The 23,148-nt window shown below is 65.4% G+C and overlaps 1 protein-coding gene across 2 annotated transcripts; it reads left to right on the top strand.

The window, feature by feature from the left end:
- Positions 1 to 1,208: 1,208 nt before the first annotated feature.
- On the top strand, positions 1,209 to 22,507 carry FBXO41 (F-box protein 41). 2 transcript variants are annotated; one of them, XM_064419184.1, is made up of 13 exons: positions 1,209 to 1,353; positions 4,597 to 5,511; positions 8,721 to 8,949; positions 9,945 to 10,021; positions 10,100 to 10,398; positions 10,510 to 10,778; positions 11,198 to 11,313; positions 11,511 to 11,663; positions 13,853 to 13,948; positions 15,046 to 15,164; positions 16,386 to 16,544; positions 17,755 to 17,835; positions 18,376 to 22,507. In XM_064419184.1, the coding sequence occupies exons 2-12, from the start codon at positions 4,790 to 4,792 to the stop codon at positions 17,811 to 17,813; spliced, it is 2,298 nt and encodes a 765-aa protein (XP_064275254.1). In that variant the 5' UTR covers positions 1,209 to 1,353; positions 4,597 to 4,789; the 3' UTR covers positions 17,814 to 17,835; positions 18,376 to 22,507. The 2 variants fall into 2 exon arrangements, with proteins under 2 accessions (XP_064275254.1, XP_064275253.1); XM_064419183.1 differs by having other exon boundaries at positions 17,720 to 17,835.
- Positions 22,508 to 23,148: the final 641 nt, after the last annotated feature.

The following is a 23,148-nucleotide window of genomic DNA, read 5'->3' as shown; positions in this document are numbered from 1 at the left end:
GGGACGTGGGAGGGATGGGAGACCCCCAGAGCCACCCCAGAGCCGCCCCAGAGCCACCCCTCTGCCCCCGTGTCAGCAGCACCCTGGGCCTGGCGCTGCCATCCCCCCTGTGCCCACCCCAGAGAGGGAACACTGCAGTTCCAGATGCCTTTGGCACAGGCACCAGGAGCTGGATCAGGATCAAGCCAGGCTTAAAGCTCAGGGACCATGTGGGGATGGAGCCAGGGCCCAGCAGTGGGTGCTCAGGGACTCAGGACCAAGGCAGGGATTAAGCAGGGCAGCCTTGGACCAGAGCAGGACCAGGCTGGGAACCAGCTCAGGCTGATCCCAGCGTGACTGGACTGGGACCAGAGCAGGGGCTTGGGGACAGCCTGGGGACCACACCGGGGCAGGACCAGGCTGGGAACCACGCCAGGTACTCGGGACTGGACCAGGACCACGGCAGGGACAAAGCCAGGATGAACAAGGACCAGCTCAGGCCCCAGCCAGGGACAAAGCCAGGGTGCTCAGGGACAATCAGGACCAAGACAGAATACTCGGAACTCAATCAGGATCAAGGCAGGGATGAGGACAGGATGATCAGGGACTGTCCTGGGGCCAAGCCCGTGTCCTGGCACCTGTGTCCAGCCCGGCTCGGGGCAGGGGCAGCCCAGGCTGGTCCCACACCCGGCCCTGCATCCCGGGCAGGATGCTCGGGGGGATCCCGGCCGGGAGCTGCCGGGGCGGTGGGACAGGGGGCCGGGGGCTGCCGTGGCCGCCGTGTTGGTGGGCACACAGGCAGAGGGAGCTGTGCGGGAGGGCCCGGCTCCGGCTGCAGGGGAGGAGGCGGCTGCCTGCGCTCGCCCTCCGCCTCCCTCCATCGCTGCATCCTCCCTCGCCCGCCGTGCCCAGCCCGCGCTGAGCCCCAGCGCCCCGGGGAGCGCCATCCCCGGCGTGCCCAGAGCCCTCCCAGCACCCCGCCGGGGCCTTCAGCCTCGCCTTCCTTCCTCCTCCTCCTCCTCCGCCGCCTCCTCCTCCTCCTCCCCCCACCCCGCAGCCGCCACCCTCCTCCCTCCTCCTCCTCCTCCTCCTTCCCCAGGGCCTGCCTGGCATGGAGGTGCTGGCCGCGGGGAGCCGGGCGCTTCCCGCGGGCTGCATCCCCGCTGCCCCGCGTCCCCGTGCCCGCATCCCCGGTGCCCCGCACCCCCCCGCCCCGGCACAGCCCTGAGCGCCCGGCAGCCGCTCCTTTGTGCGGCTGCGGAGCCGTGCGGGCTCCGCGCCCCCAGCCCCGCTCGGGGGCGGCCCGCGGGCCAGCGGGAGGGATGCTGCCCTCGCCGGAGGAGCCCAGCGCGGCAGGTCGGCGGCCAGAAGCAGGTATGGGGCGGCAGGGGGTGGGATGGAGCGGCGCCGGTGCCCTGGGGGGCGGTGGTCTGTCCCCAGGATGCTCCTCACCCGGGGCCCCCGGGAGCAGGGGGACGCAGCGGGGACAAAGCCGCTGCCAGGATGCGAGGACGGACCGCCGCTCCCTGCTCCAGGGGCTGGCGGGGGGGGCAAAAAAAGCATCTGGATTTTCATGCCCACCTCCCCCGAGCCCCCTGTGCCTCAGCCCCAGCCGTCGTCGCCCACCACGGTGCTCCCACCTCGCTGGAGCGCGGGGAAGGATGGGGACCAGCGGCGCGGGCAGCACCCCCATCACCGCCCATCCAGCCCGGCATCACCTTCCATCCATCCCGGCATCGCCCCCCATCCAGCCCGGCATCACCTTCCATCCAGCCCGGCATCACCCCACATCCAGCCCGGCATCGCCCCCCATCCATCCCGGCATCTCCATCCATTCCGGCATCACCCTCCATCGCCCTCCAGCCCAACATCACCCACCCTCCACCCCGGCATGATCTTCCATCCTCCAGCCCAGCATCACCCTCCATCGCCCTCCATCCCGGCATCGCCCTGCATCCATCCCGGCATCATCTTCCATCCTCCACTCCATCATCACCCTCCGTCACCCCCATCCAGCCCGGCATCGCCCGCAGCAGCCCCCCAGCTCTCCTCCCCTCCCCAGGCAGCTCCCCGCCTGCCGCTGGTGTTTCCTGGGGCTGGTGGGTGGGCAGCAGAGCCCCGAACAATGCCGGGCAAGGCTCGGTGCGGGAGCAGCCCGGCCGCGCTGCAGCCCCGGCGCTCCCGGCTCCGGGTGCCTCTGGGCTTTATCCGCCTGCTAACGACTCCACCAACGATCCCCCCAAACCCTGGTGGTTGCCGTGGAGATGGGAGCGAGCAGAGGCCGGGCTAGGACCTGCCCAGGACAGGGAGCTTCCCGATCCACCCGGGCCGATCCTGCCTCGGATTTCGGCCGGGAAATTCGGCCTGGGGCTGCTCGGGAGCCCCGGGAGACGCGGGCAGGCATCCAGGCCCGAGGCAGCACGGCACGGTTCCCCATCCCTGCGCTGGAAAAGCGCTTTCTCATCGCCGGCGGCGGCCGGAGCTGCCGGCCGTGCTTTGTGCCCGCCGCGGCCCGGGTTCCGGCCGGGCCGGGCCCGTGCTGGCCCGGGTGGGGCTGCTGTGGGAGGGAGTGCTCGGCAACCACCCCAACACGCGGCCAGGCGGGTCACAAACCCTCCCGGCTCTTCCTGGTTTTATTTCTGGCGCCGATTTCTCGACTTTGCTGGTTTTCCCCTTAAAAAATGGTTTGCCAGCCTCGTGGCCTGGTTGTCCCTCTGAGGGGATGCTGAGCCACCAGGGATGCTGCCCTGGCACCAGCAGGGGTGGATGGAGGCTCCGGGCAGCTCAGGGCTCACCAGCTGCTGGTTATGGAATGCTGGGGGCCTCTGGGGGCTTTTAGGGTGGTGGGAAGAGCCCTTTGTGGGATGTTGCAGGGGGATGAGCAGGGGATGCTCCCAGCCAGGGGTGCCCTCGGTGTTCTGGGGTAAAAGCATTGCCGTTTTCATCTTTGAATGACAAATGCATGGAAAATGAAAGTACTGTGCCCTGAGGTGTGTTTGTGCCCCCCAGCCTGGAGGGGACCTCAGCAGCCTCCCGGGCTGGATTGTCACTGGCTTGTCCCATTTCACGGGGGTGAGGTTCCCCCAGTGATGTTGTGGAGGATTTTGTGGGTGGGGGGTGAGCCAGGTCCCACAGGGACCCTCACCCACCCAGGCAGGAGCGGCCACCGTGTCCCCTGCACCGGGCAGCCCAGGGATGGGTGGGAACTCTTGGGGATGGATCCATTCCAGCCTTCACGGCTGATCCAGCAGGAGTGGGGCGGCCTTCTCTTGGAGAAGGGGGACCCCAGAACCCGCTCCTGGGATGGTCCTGGCCCCTGGGGTCCCCTGATGCTGCAGGGGCTCGTTGGGCAAGAGAGCAAAAGGGTCACCCCTGCCACCTCCTGTGACAGCTCAGGGTGCCTGGAGAGAATTCCATGGGCTGTGCACCTGCCTGGTGGCTGTGTCCCCCAGGTGGCTGTGAACCTTCCCAAGGCGTGGGAGGCCTTCCCAGCAGTTACGGATCTTCCCAAGGGTTTGTAGAACCACGGGATCGTTCAGGTTGGAAAAGCCCTCTAAGACCATCAAGTCCAGGAATTTCCCAAAGCTTGTGGAGCTTCCCAAAAGCTGTTGGTCTTCACAAGGGTTGTGGAACTTCCCAATGGCTCCAGAGCTTCCCAGGGCTCTGCACATTCCCAGGGCTCTGCACATTCCCAGGGTTCTGGACATTCCCAGGGTTCTGGACATTCCCAGGGTTCTGCACCTTCCAAGGGTTCTGGACATTCCCAGGGTTCTGGACATTCCCAAGGGTTCTGCACCTTCCCAGGGTTCTGGACATTCCCAGGGTTCTGGACATTCCCAAGGGTTCTGCACATTCCCAGGGCTCTGCACATTCCCAGGGTTCTGGACATTCCCAGGGCTCTGCACATTCCCAGGGCTCTGCACATTCCCAGGGCTCTGCACCTTCCCAGGGTTCTGCACATTCCCAGGGCTCTGGACATTCCCAGGGCTCTGCACCTTCCCAGGGCTCTGCACATTCCCAGGGCTCTGCACATTCCCAGGGCTCTGCACCTTCCAAGGGTTCTGCACCTTCCCAGGGCTCTGCACATTCCCAGGGCTCTGGACATTCCCAAGGGTTCTGCACATTCCCAGGGTTCTGCACATTCTCAGGGTTCTGCACCTTCCCAGGGCTCTGCACCTTCCCAGGGCTCTGCACATTCCCAGGGCTCTGCACATTCCCAGGGCTCTGCACATTCCCAGGGTTCTGGACATTCCCAGGGCTCTGCACCTTCCCAGGGTTCTGCACCTTCCCAGGGTTCTGCACATTCCCAGGGCTCTGCACCTTCCCAGGGCTCTGCACCTTCCCAGGGCTCTGCACATTCCCAGGGTTCTGCACATTCTCAGGGTTCTGCACCTTCCCAGGGCTCTGGACATTCCCAAGGGTTCTGCACATTCCCAGGGCTCTGGACATTCCCAGGGCTCTGCAGCCTCTTTAGCACCGTGTGCCCTCCCCAGGGATGCACGTGGCTGGGAGGAACACGGGAGGGTGGGATGGAGGCACAGAGGGCACCAGAAGAAGGACCAAGGGGGGATTTCTGGGGACCCCCCACCCCGGTGTCACCGACCCCATCTCTTCCAGCGCCCGGCTCCGCTCGATGCTGACACCCCCCCAGGACTGCCGGATCCCCCGCTCTGCACGCGGGGCCGTCCCCACGCCATGTCCCAGCGGTGCCACCGCCCCTGTGCCGGGGGCTCCCCGGCTGCCCCCGCGGGTCCCCACGGCCCCGGCGCCGCGCCGTGAGCGGGGCCCCGGCGGGGAGCAGAGCTGAGGGATGGCCTCGCTGGACCTGCCCTACCGCTGCCCGCGCTGCGGCGAGCACAAGCGCTTCCGCAGCCTGTCCTCGCTGCGCGCTCACCTGGAGTACAACCACACCTATGAGACCCTCTACGTGCTCTCCAAGACCAACAGCATCTGCGACGCCGCCGTCTTCCCGCTGGCCGCCGACGGGGCCCTGCTGGCCCCGGCCGCGCGCAGGGACTACTTCGAGAGCACCTCCTTCCAGGGCAAGGACCAGCGCTTCTCCTGCGACCTGGTCCCCGCCGACGAGCTGGAGCCGGCGCCGGCCGCGTCGCCCTCGCCGCGCTATGTGCACGAGATCGAGATCCCGCTGAGCGAGATCTTCACGCGGGGCAAGGCCGTGGCGCCCACGCCCGTCCCGCCCGCCGCCATGGACTCGGCCTACGAGGAGGGCCTGGCCCGCCTGAAGATCCGCGCCTTCGAGAAGCTGGAGGTGGACAAGAGGCTGGAGAAGCTGACGGAGGAAGTGGAGCAGAAGATCGCCTCGCAGGTGGGCCGGCTGCAGGTGGAGCTGGACCGCAAGAGCTCGGAGCTGGAGAAGGCCAAGCAGGAGAGCCTGCGGCTGAGCCGCGAGAAGCAGGAGCTGGAGGACCGCGCGTCGGAGCTGTCCCGCCAGGTGGACGTCAGCGTGGAGATGCTGGCGTCCCTCAAGCAGGACCTGGTGCAGAAGGAGCAGGAGCTCACCCGCAAGCAGCAGTGAGTGCTTTGTGCCTGCCCCGGGTGTGGGGCGGGAGGGAAGGGTGCCTGGCAGTGAGTCCTGCAGAACCCGTGGCTGCCCCATCCCTGGAGGGGTTCAAGGCCAGGCTGAACGGGGTTTGGAGCGGTGGGGAATAGTGGAAGGTGACCCTGCCCATGGTAGGGGCTGGAATGAGATGAGCTTTGGGGTCTCTTCCCACCCAAACAATTCCCTAAGTGCAGAGGAACCCAGCAGCACCACCAAGCCCTCGGGCCAGGGCTCAGGCACAGCCCCTTGGTGGTGCCCACCAGCATCCTCCCTTATCAGGTTCTGCATCTTCTCCCACACGTTCAGTGTCAGACCTGGCCCCTCCATGGCTGGGTCATGGCGAGCCAGACCTTGTCCAGGGCCACCAGCACTCCCAGGACATGGCCAGGCTGGCATCACCGAGCCACAGACTGGTTTGGGTTGAAGGAACCTCAAATCCCACCTCATCCCCACCCCCTGCCACGACCGTGCCAAATTCCAGGTTTTTCTGCCAGAGGGAGGGTGGGGCAGCCCGAGCAGTGCCGCCTCCATTTGCTGTAAATCCTGTGGCACTGCCATCCTCATTTCCACCCCGTGTTCCCCACTCAGCCCCCTGCCCACCCCAGGCTGCTCCTGAGTTTCCCTCTGGGTCATTCTGCCCCTTGGTGCTGCCCAAGCAAACCAGACCTCGCTCCCCAGGAGCTGCAGCAGACCTGGAGGGGCCCAGGTCAGTGAGGGCTTTGTGGGGACAGGCATGGCTGGGCTGGGCTGGGAGCACTGCCGGGATTCCTGAAGGAATTGTCCTGATTCCCATCATCCTCTGCACACTTGTGAACGACTTTGATTCCAAAATAATGACCTGGCTCAGGAACAGAGCTCCCGGGATGGGGGATGCCTGGGTGGGGAGCGGGGTGACCTGGGGCTGGATAAGGACACCTCGGGTTTGGGGCACATTGTGGGACAGGAGTGAGGGGTTTGGGGGCTGCCTCGTGGGTGCTGTCCAGGGGCACCTTGGGGATGTGTGGTGAGGGAATTAAGGACACCAGCGTGGATGAGCATGGAGCAGGGCCTGGAGACAGCTAGACAGGGAAAACAGAGGGTCAAATGTCTCTTGGTGGAACCTGGACAATGTCAGCACCTAAAACCCTGGGTTTATGCCCCAAAACTACCTCCTGGGCCTCCCATTCCTCAGAGCAACCCTCCTGCCCCTCAACTGCCCCCAGCAGTCCCCGAGCTCCCCCACCCCAAGGGACCAAATCCCCTGCGAGGCTGCAGGGGAGCACGGGGAGCGCTGCTGGTGGGAGGAGGTTTTCTCCTGCACGTGAGGAAGTCATCAGAAATCATTTTAATCAGCAAAGCCTTCCCTGAAAACACCGTGGGGACATTTCCCAGCCCTGCCAGCTCCCAGACACCACGAAGCCGCTGTCCTCCTGGGAGACCTTTGGCTCTGGGCTCCGTTTCCTCTGCCAGGAGTGTTTTTCCACCCAGTCCATGGGAATGAGAGAGGCACGGGTGATAACCATCAGCATCACCTTACAGCTGCTGCCCAGCTCCACATTTGCCTTCCAAATCCCCTGGGGCCCCTTCCAGGATCCTTCCCAGAGCACCCCCAGAGCTCCCAGGCTGTGCCTGCCAGCGGCAGGTTGGGGAGAAATTAACTGATAATTAATTGGTGATTAATTGGTAATTGATAGGCAGCAGTGGGAATTATGTCAGGAAGAGCCGCCCCTCCCCTCCCTGCGTGCTCCTGAGCAGCTCATGGTGTCCGGGTGTCCCAGGCCAGGTGCACGGTCAGCTTTGGTGTCCAGCAGTGCCGGCAGGGCTCTGGGGTCAGCGCTGTGTGATCAGGTGTCCCGGCCAGGTGGGCGTGCTTGGTGTCTGTGCTCAGCCTGGGGTGCCTGTGTGTGCCCAGACAGGCGTGCAAAGCTGGGTTTGTGCCCCTTCAGGCATTCCTGGATGCTGAGGGGAGGTGTGAGCAGCTCTGGGTGTGTGTGTGCACCACCAGCAGTGCGAGCAGTGAGCAGAGCAGTGTGAGCAGAGCAGTGTGAGCAGAGCAGTGTGAGCAGCTCTGGGTGTGTGTGCACCACCAGCAGTGCAGTGTGAGCAGCTCTGGGTTTGTGTTCACATGGCTGCTCATGGGGCTGTGGGTCTGGAAGGGACCTCAAAGCCCACTCAGTGCCACCCCTGCCATGGCAGGGACACCTCCCACTGTCCCAGGTGCTCCAGCCCCATTGTCCAGCCTGGCCTGGGCACTGCCAGGGATGCAGGGGCAGCCACAGGGATCTGGGCACCCTGTGCCAGGGCTTTGCACCCTCCCCATGCTGCCTGGCTGTGTGTGCCCTGCTGAGTGCTGTGTTTGTGCTTTCCTGGCACTGTGTGTGCACTCAGGTGTGCAGGACAGGGCTGTGTGTGTGTGTGTGTCTGTGTGTGTGTGCCATGCTGTGTCTGTGTGTGTCTGTCCGTGTGTGTGCCATGCTGTGTCTGTGTGTGTGTGTATCTGTCCGTGTGTGTGCCATGCTGTGTCTGTGTGTCTGTCCATGTGTGTGCCATGCTGTGTGTCTGTCCGTGTCTGTGTCCGTCCCTGCTGCACACCAGCTGTTCCTGGAGCACATCCACGTGCAGGGCTGTGCTGGCCGGCTGTGTTTGTGCCGTGTGGCCTCACGGCTGTGCCCGTGTCCCCGTGTGCCTCCCCGGTTTTTGGGTGAGCACAGCGGGTGTTTGTGCCGGGCTGGGGTCAGCTCGGGTCACGGAGCTGCTGTCACACATTTCGGGGGAACAGCCCTGCCGCAGCCTCGGAGCTCCCGAGCACCTGCTAATTAGTGTGTTAATGAGGGAGCGGGGCCGGCAAGGGCTGAGCAGGGCTAAAGGGTGTCACTGCCATCCTCCTCCCTCCCCCTGTCACACCATCATCCTCCTCTTCCTCTGCTCCATCGTGCTCAGGAGCCTGATTCCAGTCCTGGGGGTGATGGACGAGGTGCTGGGGGTGTTCCTCACCCCCGAGACAAGGCGGTAACACCCCCTGCACGCTGGGAGCATCCCCCCATCCCTGTCCTGCCCCATCCCTGCCCTGCCCAGCCCAGCCCGGCGGGCACAGACCCGCGCCAGGCTGGGGACGGAACCAGCCAGGCGTGCTGGGCACGGGCTGGGGGCGCCGAGCGGGGCCGGGCGGGCAGCCCGGGTGTCACCGCGCTCCCCGTGCCAGGGAGGTGCTGCAGATCGACCAGTTCCTGAAGGAGACGGCGGCGCGGGAGGCCAACGCCAAGGTGCGGCTGCAGCACTTCATCGAGGAGCTGCTGGACCGCGCCGACCGCGCCGAGAAGCAGCTGCAGATCATCAGCAGCAGCTGCGGCACCACCCCGAACGGCAGCCTGGGCCGCTGCGGCACCCCGGGCAGCAAGGGCATCGCCCGGGCGGCACCTCTGCGGGCACAGGCACGGCTCGGCACGGCACGGCGCGGGAGCGGGGCGGGGGGATCCGGGAGCGGGGCTGGGGGATCCGGGAGCGGGGCTGGGGGCTTCGGGAATTCATCTCTGCTTCGGGAATGCGCCCAGGGCTTCGGGAGCGGGGCTGGGGGCTCGGGAGCAGGGCTGGGGATTCGGGAATTCACCTCTGCTTCGGGAGTGTGGCCGGGGTGTCGGGAGCGGGGCTGGGGATTCGGGAGCAGGGCTGGGGGCTTTGGAAGCAGGGCTGGGGGCTTCGGGAATTCATCTCTGCTTCGGGAATGAGCCCGGGGCTTCGGGAGTGGCGCTGGGGCGTCGGGAAAGCACCCGGGGATTCGGGAATTCGCCCTCTGCTTCGGGAATACACGCAGGGCTTGGGGAACGCGCCCGGGGGCTTTGGGAATTCACCCTCTGCTCCGGGAACGCGCCCGGGGATTCGGGAATTCATCCTCTGCTTTGGGAGTGTGCCCGGGGCTTTGGGAATTCACTTTCTGCTTCGGGAATACACCCAGGGTTTCGGGAGTGTGCCCAGGGCTTTGGGAATTCACCCTCTGCTTCGGGAATTCGCCCTCTGCTTCCATAACACAACCCTGGCCTCAGCAGCGCGCCCCGGGCTCTCCTGTGCCAGGGCCGAGCGGGGCAGGGACCCCCCTCCTCCCGGTGGGAATGGATAACCCGGGGGTCCCCTGGGAATGGATAACCCCGGGGGTCCCCGTGGGAACGGACAACCCCGGGGGTCCCCGTGGGAATGGATAACCCGGGGGTCCCCGCGGGAATGGATAACCCGGGGGTCCCCGTGGGAATGGATAACCCCGGGGGTGCCAGGAGCAGCCGTTCCTCCGCGGTCGGTGCTCCCGGGGCGCTGCTGCAGGCTCCCCATCCCTCGGGGTGAGGGGTCCCCCGAGGGCAGCCGGCAGCGCTGGGTTTGGGGGTGCCCTGGCTGGGCTGGTTGTGCCACCGTGGCCCTGCTGTGCCCTGTCCCGCAGAGGGAGCGGCAGCCGGGCCCGGCGGCGGGGCACGGTCCCTACGGCGCGTCCCAGCAGCGCTCCTGCTCCAGCACCGGGTGAGTGCCGGGCCGGGCCGGGCCGGGCCGGGCCGGGGGCGGCCCCGCCAGCCCTGACCGCCGCATGCCCGTCCGCAGGGCCTCGAGCCGGGCCAAGGCCGTGTCGCAGAGCTCGGGCTGCTACGACAGCGACAGCGCGGAGCCGTGTCCCGCGGAGCAGGCGGGCGAGGGGCCCCCGTACGCGGCGCGGGGCTCGGGGCTGCGCCGCCAGGCCATCCACAACTGGCACCGCCGGCCCTACCGCAACAGCACCGAGGGCGAGGAGGGCGACGTGTCCGACGTGGGCTCCCGCACCACCGAGTCGGAGGCCGAGGGCTGGGAGCCCGAGGCGCCGGGGTGCGCCGCGCCCCGGGCGGCCGGCAGCTGCCGCCTGACCGGTGAGAGCGCAGCGCGACCCCCGGGCCGGGCCGGGCCGGGCGGGGAGGGGGGCACGGAGCTGCGGGACGGGCACGGAGCTCCGCTGAGCCGCCGCTCCCTCCCTGCCCCAGTGGCCACGGACGCCGGGTGCGCCGCGGGCAGGCCCGAGGGCGCCGGGGCCAAGGCGTGCCGGCTGGAGCGGGGCAGCCCGGGCCACTCCAGCGAGGTCATCAGCCCCGAGATCCTCAAGATGAGGGCGGCTCTCTTCTGCATCTTCACCTACCTGGACACCAAGACGCTGCTGCGGGCGGCCGAGGTGTGCAAGGACTGGAAGTTCGTGGCCCGGCACCCGGCCGTGTGGACGCGGGTGCTGCTGGAGAACGCCAGGGTCTCCTCCAAGGTACGGGAGGGGCTGGCACCGCCCGGGGCACGGCTCTTCTTCCAGAAGGGCACAGCTGCGTGAGCAGCTCCCCGGTGCCCGGGATGGCTGTGCCACCACAGTCATGGGGGACACAGGTGGGTCCTGCTCCGTGCTGGAGGTGAATGCTGGAGGAGAGGAGCTCAACCCAGCACAGGTTTCCATGTGCTTTTGGGGTCACGCCCATGAATTTGGGGTCACACTCGTGATTTTGTGGTCACACCATGAATTTGTGGTCACGCCCATGAATTCCTGGCCACACCCATGAATTGGTGGCACATGCTCTGCCGTGGCCTCGTGTGTGCGTGTCCCCGCGTTTCTGCCACGTGTGTGCACTGCAGGGGGGTGGCGTGGGACGTGCCGGGGTGTCCCTGCCGGTGACTGTCCCCGCTGTGCCCCAGTTCCTGGCCATGCTGTCCCAGTGGTGCACCCAGATGCATTCCCTCACCCTGCAAAACCTGAAGCCGCGCCAGCGGGGCAAGAAGGAGAGCAAGGAGGATTACATGAAGAGCACACGGTGAGTCCCCGTGTCCCCGTGTCCCCCTGTCCCCTCCCACAGCTGGAGCTGCAGCTCCCTGAGCCCCACCATCCCTCTCCACGACAAACTCCAAATCCTCTGTGGGATTGGGGTGTCCTGGAGCCAGGGTGGGCCTGTCCCCGTCCTGGGCTGGTGACAGGGGGCTGCTGTGCCTGATGCTGGCTCCCTGCTGGCAGGGGCTGCCTGGAGGCAGGGCTGGAGTCGCTGCTGAAGGCGACGGGCAGCAACCTGCTGATCCTGCGCATCTCGCACTGCCCCAACGTGCTGACGGACCGCTCGCTCTGGCTGGCCAGCTGCTACTGCCGCGCCCTGCAGGCCGTCACCTACCGGTGAGGACAGCCAGGGGACGGGGACGGGGCTGGGGACAGCCAGGGCTGGGCTGGGATTGCTGCCTGGGGCGGGACTGCTGGGAACGTGTCCTGAGCTGTTCTGTTGTCCAGCATCAGCCTCATCCCATGGCTATGACAATGGGAAGGTGCCAGCAGCTCACAGCCCAGGCAGCAGACCCAGAACTTCATGTTGCAACTTACTTTTTAAGTTTTTTGACCACAACCTCCCAAAAAACTCACTTCCTTCTTAACCTACGACATGCATGGAGCAAAAGCACATTGACAGTAGTTCCATCCAACCACTGTAAGCACACACACCTTTGGTTAAACAGTGCTTGCTTGTTTCCAATCCAATACCTGTTTGTGAGCCTTCAAACACAATGCACAGAGCTCCGTTATTAAGCTTAGAACTTCCTAATATCTCACTAAATATACTTTTCTGCAGTTTAGGGAGTTATTCTAGACAAGCATTAATACACAGACCATTGTTCCATTTGTCCTTACTTTTCTACTGCTTACATAATTTTTCTGCTGATTTATTTTATGGCCACTGCTCAGCTCTGATCACAGTTTGCTGTCTCTGAGGCCTGCCTTTCTCAGCTTTCCCAAAACCCTCTGATTTCATGGATTCCCACAGAGATCACCCCTGTTCCCTGGCAGAGCACAGCCCTCTGCCCGGGGGCAAAGGCCCTGCCTGCCCAGGGGCAGCCCCAGTGTCCCCAGTGCCAGCTGTCCCTGCAGCTCCCCTCCCTTCCAGGCTGCTCCATGCAGGTGTTTCACCTCCAGCTCCATTCCCACCATCCCACCACCCATCTCATCCCAGCTGGATGGGCCGGGGGCTCGGCAAGGAGGCACCCTTTGTGGCAGAGAAGGGTGAGGAGGGGGTGCCCAGGGAGGTCCCAGCTGGCTGTCACCCCTGATGGAGGGTCCCAGCAGAGAGAAGAGGCTCAGGGTCCCTGATTCAGCTTGGACACCTTGCCTGAGGTCCAGGGCACAAGCCTCGATGGTCCTGGAGGAGGTCACAGGTCCTGGGGGGCATCACTGGCCACTCCACCTGTGCAGACAGCACTGGCCTCCCCTCCACCCTGCAGGAGGCTGATCCTGGCTCTGCTGCACCTGCAGACAGCCAGCCCAGCCCTGGTGTCTGTTCCAGCTGCTCCTCGTGCAGCCAGGACAGAGAATCCTCCCGGGGGAAAGCACATCCAGGCTCTCCCCTGGCGTGACCCCAGAGCTGGCTCTGCCCACACCTCGAGACTGGAGAGAGCCCAGAGCTGCCAGGCTGCAGTCCCAGGCTGTTCCCAGGGCAGCCGAGCCAGCCTGGGTGCTCCTGGCACATCCTGAGCTGTGCCTGCCTCCCGCTCTGATGAGCCTGCTGCTCTTGGCACCCTGCTCCAGCAGCTGTGTGAGGCACCCCAGATAACACCCAGCCTTATTTTTAGGCTAGCCTGAAGTTCTGAAGTGGGGCATTTAGGCTTGGCAAGCGCAGCCTGGGTCCCTGGAAGGCTCCTGGTGTGGTGGCACAGCCTGGGGACTGTTCGGGCTGGTGGCAGCAGGGTGCTGCTCTCTGGCTCCTCTCCCAGAGCTGGGCTCCACCCCAGCTCAGACAAACCCACACCAGCCCCAGCCCCTGCCCAGGCCCCAGAGGCTCTCCTGGTACCTCCAGGGACACCGAGGAGGAGCCACAGCAACCCCTGCAGGGACATTGGGCCAAGAGCCACCTCCAGCCACAGCGGCACAGAGCAGGGACAGAGGCCACGGAGCAGCCCCTGCCCCTGGCTGGGGTGTCCTTCCCCCCCTGGCACTGTCCCCATCCCGGCCAAGGGACACCAGCACAGTGTGACCTGCAGGGACAGGGACGGGTTCTGTCCCCAGCAGGGACACACGGCCTGGCAGGCTCAGCCTTGTCACCTTGGCATGTGGAAGGTGCACCTGCAGCCCCTTCCACGTTCAGCCTCCCCTTCCTCCCTCCTGCTCCCCCCTCCCCAGCCCCACGTCCTGCCCCTGCCCGTTCCCGCTGGGAATGCCCCCAGCCCTCCTGCCAGGGTCGGGCAGGGCTGGCTGCAGCTCCCGGGCAGTAAATCATGCCCAGCCTGGTGCCTGTGGGCGCTGCAGGCACTCTGGGGCTGCAGAGGCAGCCCGGGTGGCACTGCTGCTGCCGGGGCCATCGCCTGTCCCCTGTGTTGTTGCAGGAGCTCCACGGACCCCGTGGGCCACGAGGTGATCTGGGCCCTTGGAGCAGGCTGCAGGGACATCATCTCGCTGCAGGTCGCCCCTCTGCATCCCTGGTAAGGCCTGCAGCCACGGGTGGGCTGGGTGGGAGGGACCCTACAGCCCACCCCGGGCCACCCCGCACGGCAGGGACACTGCCCCTGTCCCTGGGGCTGCCAGCCTGGCCTGGGCACTGCCAGGGCGGAACTGGGTTGGGAGGAGGCCACGCTGGGTGTGAAGGGGTTTGGGTGCCAGAGCCTGCTCTGCCTGGGGGTCTCCGTGGGATGGGCAGCAGTCCTGGAGCCCAGCCCGAGGGAGGGAGCTCAGCCCACCCCTCCCCGTGCAGACCGGGAGCTGCTGGGCTCTGCAGCTCCCCGAGATCTCCAGGGCCACTGCTCACTGGGGTGAAAGGATCTGCTGGCTCTGGGGTGCCACTGAACGCCACAGGCCTGGCTGAGCTCCCCCTGCTCAGCTGCAGCAGGAGCAGGATGTTGTTGGCTGTTCCTGAGGGGTGTCACAGCTTGGGGGGCCACAGCCGCTGCTCTCATTTTGGGACAGCTTTTTGGGGAGGTGCTGGTGCGGTCTCATCTCCGCCCCACAGTGCCTGGGCGCTCAGGAGCTGATGGCTCAGGCAGCAGGGCACAGCTCTGTGCCTCAGGACAGTCCCTGGGCACTGCTCATGGCCGTGCCACCCCCAGGGGATGCCACCCCCGGTGTCACAGCCCGGTGGCTCCTGGTGCCCTGGGGGAGCAGCACTTGGCACCTGAGCAGAGCCCCAGGCCCTGCTGCTGCTTGGATCCTGCAAGCACCAGAGCTCAGGGCCCGGTTTGGGTCTCCAGGGCTGGAATCACAGAATCCTGGAGAGATTCGGGTTGGAAGAAACCTTAAACCCTGTGCAGTGCCACCCTGCCGTGGCAGGGACACCTTCCCCCATCCCAGGCTGCTCCAGGTCACCCCAACCTGGCCTGGGCACTGCCGGGGACGCAGGGCAGCCCCAGCTGCTCCGGGCAGGGTTTGGGGCGCGGGGCACCCGGAGCTGCCCCGTGCCAGCGCAGCACAGCCGGGCTGGTGCCAGGCTGGCACCCCAGGGTGGCCCCAGCCCGGGGGGGTGGCAGAGCCCCCCGGGAGGGCTGGGCGGCCGTGCCACCCCAGCTGCTGTCCCTCGTGTCCCCAGCCAGCAGCCGACGCGCTTCAGCAACCGCTGCCTGCAGATGATCGGGCGCTGCTGGCCCCACCTGCGCGCGCTCGGCGTCGGCGGCGCCGGCTGCGGCCTGCAGGGCCTGGCCTCCCTCGGTAGGCATGGGCAGGGTCACACAGCGGGCCCGGGGCTGGGGAGGGCTCGGGGACACCCAGCACCCTGTGCCCAGTGCCCACCTGTACCCAATGCCCACCCTCTACCCAATACCCACCCTGTGCCCAATGCCCACCCCGTGCCCAGCCCAGCGCTCGGGATCATGGGTCACAGAGGGTCACTGGGCTGGGGAGGGCTCTGGGGCACCCACTCACCCTGTGCCCAATGCCCACCCTGTGCCCAATTCCCACCCTGTCCCCAGCACAGCACTTGGGATCATGAGTCGCAGAACAGGTCACTGGGCTTGGGAAAGGTCTCTGGGATCACCATGTCCACCCTGTGCCCAATGCCCACCTGTGCCCAGCCCAGCACTCGGGATCATGGGTCACACAATGGGTCACTGGGCTGCGGGAGGGGCTCTGGGGGCACCCACACACCCTGTACCTGATGCCCATCCTGTGCCTGAAACCCACCCTGTGCCTGATGCCCACCTGTGCCCGATGCCCACCCTGTGCCCAATGTCCCCATGTCCCCAGCCCAGCACTCGTGGGTCACAGAATGGGTGACAGGTCTTGGGGAGGATCCAAGGGCCACCAATGCACCCAATGCCCACCCTGTCCCCAGCCCTTGGGATCACAGGTTACAGAGCAGGTCACTGGGCTTGGGGAGGAGCTCTGGGGCCACCAACACACCCTGTGCCTGATGCCCACCCTGTGCCCAGCCCAGCACTCAGGAACATGGGTCACTGGGCTTGGAAAGGATCCAAGGGCCACCAACCCACCCCGTACCCAATGCCCTGTGTCCCCAGCCCAGCCCTTGGGATCCGGGGTCACAGACCAGGTCACTGGCCTTGGGAAGGGTCTCTGGGATCACCATGTCCACCCCGTGCCCAATGCCCACCCTGTGCCCAGCCCAGCACTCAGGATCATGGATCACTGGCCTTGGGAAGGGTCTCTGGGATCACCATGTCCACCCCGTGCCCAATGCCCCGTGTCCCCAGCCCAGGGCACTGGGTGCCACCTCCAGCCCTTCCCTGGGCACCTGCAGGGCTGGGGGCTCCATCCCTCCCTGGCACAGCTCCCTCCTGCTCTGCTGGGACAGGGACAGTTCCCTGGCCGTGGGCCGGGGCTGCTCCCTGGGGTCCCTGCAGAAGCCCCCCAGCCCCGCCCGGTGGGTGCTCCTGTCCCCCCGGTGCCACCGCGCTGCTGACGCGTGTCCCCCAGCCCGGAACTGCATGAGGCTGCAGGTGCTGGAGCTGGACCACGTGGCCGAGATCAACCAGGAGGTGGCTGCCGAGGTGTGCCGCGAGGGGCTCAAGGGGCTCGAGATGCTGGTGCTCACCTCCACGCCCGTCACCCCCAAAGCCCTGCTGCACTTCAACAGTGAGTAGCGGCGCCAGGGCCGCGCCTGCCACCCGCCCGGGGGGCACCGGGAGCTCTGTGGGGATCCCACGTCCCCAGCGGGGATGGCCCGAGGAGAGCTGGCCGTGCCTCGGGCCGCAGGGAGGATGGGGGGCTGCCTCCGTGCCCCCAGGGCCTCGCTGTGTGTGCCACACCTGAGGCCGTGACAGAGCTGAGTCCCTGCAGGGCAGGATGCCCACAGCCCCGGGAGGGCTGTCCTGCTGGCCCCAGCTCGGGTGGCTGTGCCTGGAACGCTCGGGGATGGCAGAGCCAGGGTCCCCAGGGGAGCAGGAGGGGCACGGCTGGGCTCTGGGGTCCCCAGGGGAGCAGGAGGGGCACGGCTGGGCTCTGGGGTCCCCAGGGGAGCAGGAGGGGCACGGCTGGGCTCTGGGGTCCCCAGGGGAGCAGGAGGAGCACGGCTGGGCTCTGGGCTCCCTGCTGGCCCCAGGGGAGCAGGAGGGGCACGGCTGGGCTCTGGGCTCTGGGGTCCCCAGGGGAGCAGGAGGGGCACGGCTGGGCTCTGAGGTCCCCAGGGGAGCAGGAGGGGCACGGCTGGGCTCTGGGGTCCCCAGGGGAGCAGGAGGGGCACGGCTGGGCTCCGGGGTCCCCAGGGGAGCAGGAGGGGCACGGCTGGGCTCCGGGGTCCCCAGGGGAGCAGGAGGGGCACGGCTGGGCTCCGGGGTCCCCAGGGGAGCAGGAGGAGCACGGCTGGGCTCTGGGGTCCCCAGGGGAGCAGGAGGGGCACGGCTGGGCTCTGGGGTCCCCAGGGGAGCAGGAGGGGCACGGCTGGGCTCTGGGCTCCCTGCTGGCCCCAGGGGAGCAGGAGGAGCACGGCTGGGCTCTGGGGTCCCCAGGGGAGCAGGAGGGGCACGGCTGGGCTCTGGGGTCCCTGCTGGCCCCAGGGGAGCAGGAGGGGCACGGCTGGGCTCCGGGGTCCCTGCTGGCCCCAGGGGAGCAGGAGGGGCACGGCTGGGCTCCGGGGTCCCTGCTGGCCCCAGGGGAGCAGGAGGGGCACGGCTGGGCTCTGGGGTCCCCAGGGGAGCAGGAGGGGCACGGCTGGGCTCTGGGGTCCCCAGGGGAGCAGGAGGGGCACGGCTGGGCTCCGGGGTCCCTGCTGGCCCCAGGGGAGCACACCCAGGCGCTGTCTGTGCCCCCAGGTGTGTGCAGGAACCTGAAGTCCATCGTGGTGCAGGTGGGGATCGTGGACTACTTCAAGGAGCCCCACAGCCCCGAAGCCAGGAGGATGTTTGAGGAAATGGTGAACAAACTGCAGGTAAGGAGCCCAGGGCCAGCTCCAGGGGTCACCAGCCCTGTGTCCTCCCCGAGGAGGGGTCACAAATGTTCCCCCTGTCCCTGCCTCGCCTCTGTGCTTTCCGAGGCAGGAATTCCCCTGTCCCTCCCTCACCCCGTACAGGATTTGGGGCATTCCCCCATCACCCCATACAGGATTTGGGGCATTCCCCCCTCACCCCGTACAGGATTTGGGGCATTCCCCCATCACCCCATACAGGATTTGGGGCATTCCCCCCTCACCCCATACAGGATTTGGGGCATTCCCCCCTCACCCCGTACAGGATTTGGGGCATTCCCCCATCACCCCATACAGGATTTGGGGCATTCCCCCCTCACCCCGTACAGGATTTGGGGCATTCCCCCATCACCCCATACAGGATTTGGGGCATTCCCCCCTCACCCCGTACAGGATTTGGGGCATTCCCCCCTCACCCCGTACAGGATTTGGGGCGTTCCCTGTCCCTCCCCAGGAGCAGGGCACTGCTGGCTCCCCCAGCCCCGCTCTCTGCTGCTCTCGCAGGCCCTGCGGAAGAGACCCGGCTTCTCCAAGATTTTACACATCAAGGTGGAGGGAGGCTGTTAGCCCTCGGGAGCCCAAAGCACATTCCCTGCTCTGCCCGGCGGAGCCCCCTGAGACCAAAGCCCTGGTGGGGACCCCGGCTCGGGCACGAGGAGCCCCCAACCCTCCGGGGCCACAAGGTGCTACTCAAGGACAATTTCTGGCTGCCCCGAGGCAGGGCCTGCTCTTTGCCAGGAGGGAAGATGGCTCACAGCCCCGGGGATGCTCCTGGCCCAGGATCCGTGTTTGGGGACGGCTGCTCTGCACAACTCTGCGGTGGGGTCTCGGGGCCAGGGATGCCCAGCCCGTCCTGGGGGCTCTTGGCTGGCCTGGCCTCTGCACCCCCAGCCTCTCCGTGGCCTGGGAAGGGGCTGCTGCTCCCCCAGCGTTCCCACAGGGTTTCTGCTCCTTTCATTTGGGATTGGGGGCAGCCAAAGCCGGGAAAGGCTCCCAGGAGCCAGCACAGCACAAGGAGCAGCTGCACCAGGAGAGACGGGTGCTCTGCCAGAGGGCTCCAGCCCCGCTTCCTCCCAGCAAACCCCTCCTGCAAGGCAATAAACCACCTCCAGCTCCTCGTCCAGGGGAAACACGGCTCACGCTCCTGTCCCAGCCTCCAGGCTCCATCCGGGCTCAGCATCCCACGTGGAGAGAGGGACTGGCAGGGGACAGCCACGTCTGCCTCCCGAGCAGCCTGAGACACCCTGGCCAGATGATCCTGGAAAGATCCTGGGAAAAGCACCAACCGACTGCCCTGGCTGAGCCTCGCCTACAGCCACCGTCTGCTAAATCTGACTTTTCTTCTGAGTGTCCTCAGCCTGCAGGGACATCATCATCGTCATCATCATCCCCAAAACATCCTTCTTCCACGGGCAAAGCTTTGGAAAGGCATCCAGCAGGGTCAGGCATCTCCATCCTCCACGCTGGGAGAAGGAAGCAGGAGGTGGCCCCGGGGTGGGGACAGCCATCAGAGCACTGCCAGCAGTGGGGACAGCCCGGCCTTCCCCACAGCCCCAGCCCCTGGCCTTGGCCCCCGGGCTGAGCGGAGAGGAGGCCACTGGAGAGAGGATCTGGGGCTTTTCCCTCTCCCTGGACCTGCAGGTTTTGGTGCCTGCTGGCCAGCGTGGCTGTGAGGGGACAGCTCCCACACCTGGCTGTCCCCTCCTGGAGCAGTGGGCTCACGTGGAGCGTCCCCCAGGAGGGACCAGGCTGCAGATCCAGCACCACGGCCCTCACCCGTGGCACAAGAGCTGCTGAACACAGCCCGTGGGGATCCCCAGAGCAAGGGAAAGCACCCCCAAATCCCGGGGCTGGTGGGGCTCTGGAGGCAGCCACCCTCCATCCCTGCTGCCTGTCTGCTCCGGAGCAGGGCCGGGGTTTTGGGGCCACAGCCCCGTGGCAAGCACCCCTGCTGCCCTCCCTTGCAGCTTTCCAGGAGAAGGCTGTTCCTGAATGCACAAGATGGGGGAGCCCACAAACGCCTGCCAGAACCTCCTGCACGCCCCAGTCCCACGGATGAGCTCCCAGCTCCCTGCCCTGCCCACCTGGGTTTACCTCCACCCCGGGGAGCCTGGGACGCTCCTGATCCACGGGCAAGAGCAGCAAGGGATGCTCCAACCAGCAAAAAAACCACCCAGCAGAGCTACAACCCCCGGGGAACACCCAGCCGTGTGCAGGAGATGGCACCACCACGGCGCAGGGACTCAGAATTCCCTCAAAAACTCAAACAAAACAAAGTACCTATTTATTTCTATAAAGAGAAGAAGGAAAAAAAAAAAGATTTTAAAGGAAAATTATATACTCAGCATGTTTATACACTCTGTGCTTAAAGACTGTCGTGGCCCAAGGCTGGAGGCGGCTGCTCCGGGCGTGCCCCGAGCCTCTCCCGGCTCCTCGGGGTGAGGTGGTGGAAAGAGGGGAGGCGTGAGGACTCCAGAGAAGCCTTCTGTGCCAGCGGGGTCGGTGGCTGTGTGTGTGGTGGCGTTGGTGACCCTGTGACCCCATCCCTGCGCTGCCCCGGGCTTTGGGAGCCTCGCCTGCATTCGGTGCCTGCCCAGGACCAGACCGAACCTCAGCTCTGCCCGGGCATTCCCCAAAAACCCAGCTCAGCAAAGCCTCCTTTGCACAAAAATCCTCTGACGACACAAGACCTTGAGCGGGTTCGAGGACTGGAAGATGGAGAGTGGGGGTTTCTGCCTGTTTTGCTTGGGCTTGAACGGATCCCTTCCTCCTCCTCCTCCTCCTCCTCCTCCTCCTCGGCTGGGGATGAAGGCGGCGGGCACAGCGACAGGAGTGGCGGAAGGGGGGCCCTCCTGGTGGCTCCTAATTGCCCAGCTCGTTAACGAGCTCATTAGCGGCTCTGAAATGCCAGACGATGGTGCCCCTGCTGCTCCCCGTGCGCCCCCAGAGCCCCCTCCCCGCGGGGCTCTGCCCACGCTGCCCCCTCGGCCCTTCCTCTGTGGGAACTCCCAGGAATGTTTCCTGGGAAAGCCTTGGGACCGCACAGCGCCTGCAGAAGTGCCAGAGGGGCTCTGCGGTGACAATCCCAGTAAAATCCGGGGATCCGGGGCAGGATGGGGCTCAGAGGGGCTGGATGGACCGTGCTTCCCAGCCTGGCTCCTGCAGGACCAGCTCTGGGCAGATTTATTCCTTTTCCAATGCGTTTTCCCAAAGTTTCCCCGTGGCTGACATTGCCAGCATTGCCCTGCACCTGCCTTTGGGCGCTGGTCAGGGATTTCCAGAGGAACAACCTCACCAAAGGCAGCTCGGGGGCCAAAGCCATCCCTAATCCCTGGTTTTGTGTCTCCCTCGTGTTGGATCTCACTCGTTCCCCATCACCCCCAGCCCCAGGGATGCCCTGGGGATCAGGGGCCTCCTCTGCCTTATCCCCCTGCCCTGGGGCTCCAGGGTGTCAGGGACTGAGGGAAAGGGGGCCCCAGGCTGGCTCTGCCCCAGCAGGATTTTAAACCTCTCTGCCCCTCTTCTGGCCGGGTGTCCTGGTCCCTGCTGCCACCAAGGGCACGGCCACGGCAGGGGCTTGTCTGGATGCCCCAAAAGAGCCTGGATTTAGGGAAAACAGAGCAAAAACAAACCAGGAGAAGCGCTGGTAATGGCTCCTGAAGCGGTTAACAGATGTTTTCCTTCAGCTTTCAGGGGAGGCCCCAGCCCAGGAGCTGGAGCATTGCTTCGGCCTCATTTTGGGGTGAGAAACAGCAGGTTGGGCTGGAGCAAAAGCTTTTGGGAATTGGTGCCAAATGAGAAAGTGCTTTAAAAGGGAAAAAATCCCAGGGAGCAGGGAGGTGTTGGGAAGCAGAGATGGTTTGTTGTGACCGAAGCATTGCAGGGTGTTGAGGCAGTGATGGACCTTCCCCATCAGAGGGAGGCAAAATAATCCCTGGGGAGTGTGGGAGAGCACTGAGGGAAAGCTGCTGCAGCAGCGAGGAGGGGAAACTGCCCAAAAGCAAGGAAAAAAGGGATTTTCTAGTGCAGCCTCGGGACTGAGCCCATGGAGGGCAGCGAGGCAGGTTGGGGCCGGGGACAAGTGGGTGCAATGGTGTGGGGCAGGTTTTGGGAAGCCAGGGGGAGATGCACAGTTGCTTCGAGATAATCAGAGGAGATAATCAGTGCAGAGAATAGAGATATATAAATCAGGACCTGGAGTCACTCCCTACGGCCCTGGACGGCAGCGGTGTACAGCGACCTCCCCTCCCCAGAGCTCCCCGTGGCCTCCCAAGTTATTTTTTTAACTCTCTATAAATTTAGGTCTATTTTAGTCTTTCCGCAGCGATGTGCCAGTGTCTGGAGAACCAAACATCCCTTCCTGCCCCTGTCCCTGGAAGCTGAAGGTGTGCCGAGGTTCCTGGAGGGGAGAGCAGGGATGGGCAGGCCGGGGGAGCAGCGCAGCCCCGGCCTGCAGCCCGTGGCTTTAGCACTTTGGTTGGAACTCTCACCTGTAGACGCACTTTGATGTTGTTGCTTTGAAACTTTGGCAAGTGTAAACAATGTGTACTCAAAGAATTACAGAGAAACGACCCCCAGCCAAGCGTGTAAAGAGCTATTTTATGACTCGGTGTTGAATAAAGACTCTGGAGATCCAGCTGGGCTGTCACTCTCCCGGGCTCGCACCGGACCCACACCAGTGACACCAGTCACTGCTTGGGGGCTGCTGGAAGCGTCCTCCTGCTCCCTCTGCAGGTCCAGGGCTCCACTGGTCTGGCACCAGGGGCATGGGGACCAAGCGGGACACAGGGACCAAGCGGGACACAGGGACCAAGTGGGACACGGGGACACAGCACGGGGGGGGCACCGAGAGGGACAGGCCCTGGCACAGGGTGCCCAGAGCAGCCGGGGGTGCCCCTGGGCTCCTCAAGTGTCCAAGTGTCCCTGTCTTGGAGCAGCCTGGGACAGTGGGAGGCATTCCTGGATGATCTTCACGGTCCCTTCCAACTCAAACCATTCCATGATTCTGTATTTTTCTCTGCCCTCCTCCTCACCTGTAACCCACCAGACCCAAGTCTCCCCATGTTCTCCCAGCACATTTTCCTCCCTGAGTCTCCCCAAACGCCTGCATCCATCCTTGGAGCCCCTTGGAGCTGTCACCCAGCTGCTGCCCTGAACCTCCTTCCGTGAAGCAAATGGAAAATGGAAATGCCCCATTGAGCAGAAGCCAATTAAAGTGTCACTGAGCAATTTCCAGGAGCTCCAAGCACACACAGAGGTGCTCCATCCTAGAGGATG

This window comes from Passer domesticus, chromosome 4 (assembly GCF_036417665.1).
Source record: "Passer domesticus isolate bPasDom1 chromosome 4, bPasDom1.hap1, whole genome shotgun sequence".
NCBI lineage: Eukaryota > Metazoa > Chordata > Aves > Passeriformes > Passeridae > Passer > Passer domesticus.
This window is presented reverse-complemented; position numbering and strand designations above follow the sequence as displayed.

What these genes read in the sequence shown, in the direction of transcription:
- FBXO41 (XM_064419183.1), top strand. Translation starts at nt 4,790, where the DNA reads ATGGCCTCGCTGGACCTGCCCTACCGCTGCCCGCGCTGCGGCGAGCAC. An exon ending in ACGCCAGGGTCTCCTCCAAG is followed by an intron (nt 10,779 to 11,197) that starts GTACGGGAGGGG and finishes GCTGTGCCCCAG; the next exon opens with TTCCTGGCCATGCTGTCCCA. An exon ending in AGCCCTGCTGCACTTCAACA is followed by an intron (nt 16,545 to 17,719) that starts GTGAGTAGCGGC and finishes CTGTGCCCCCAG; the next exon opens with GTGTGTGCAGGAACCTGAAG.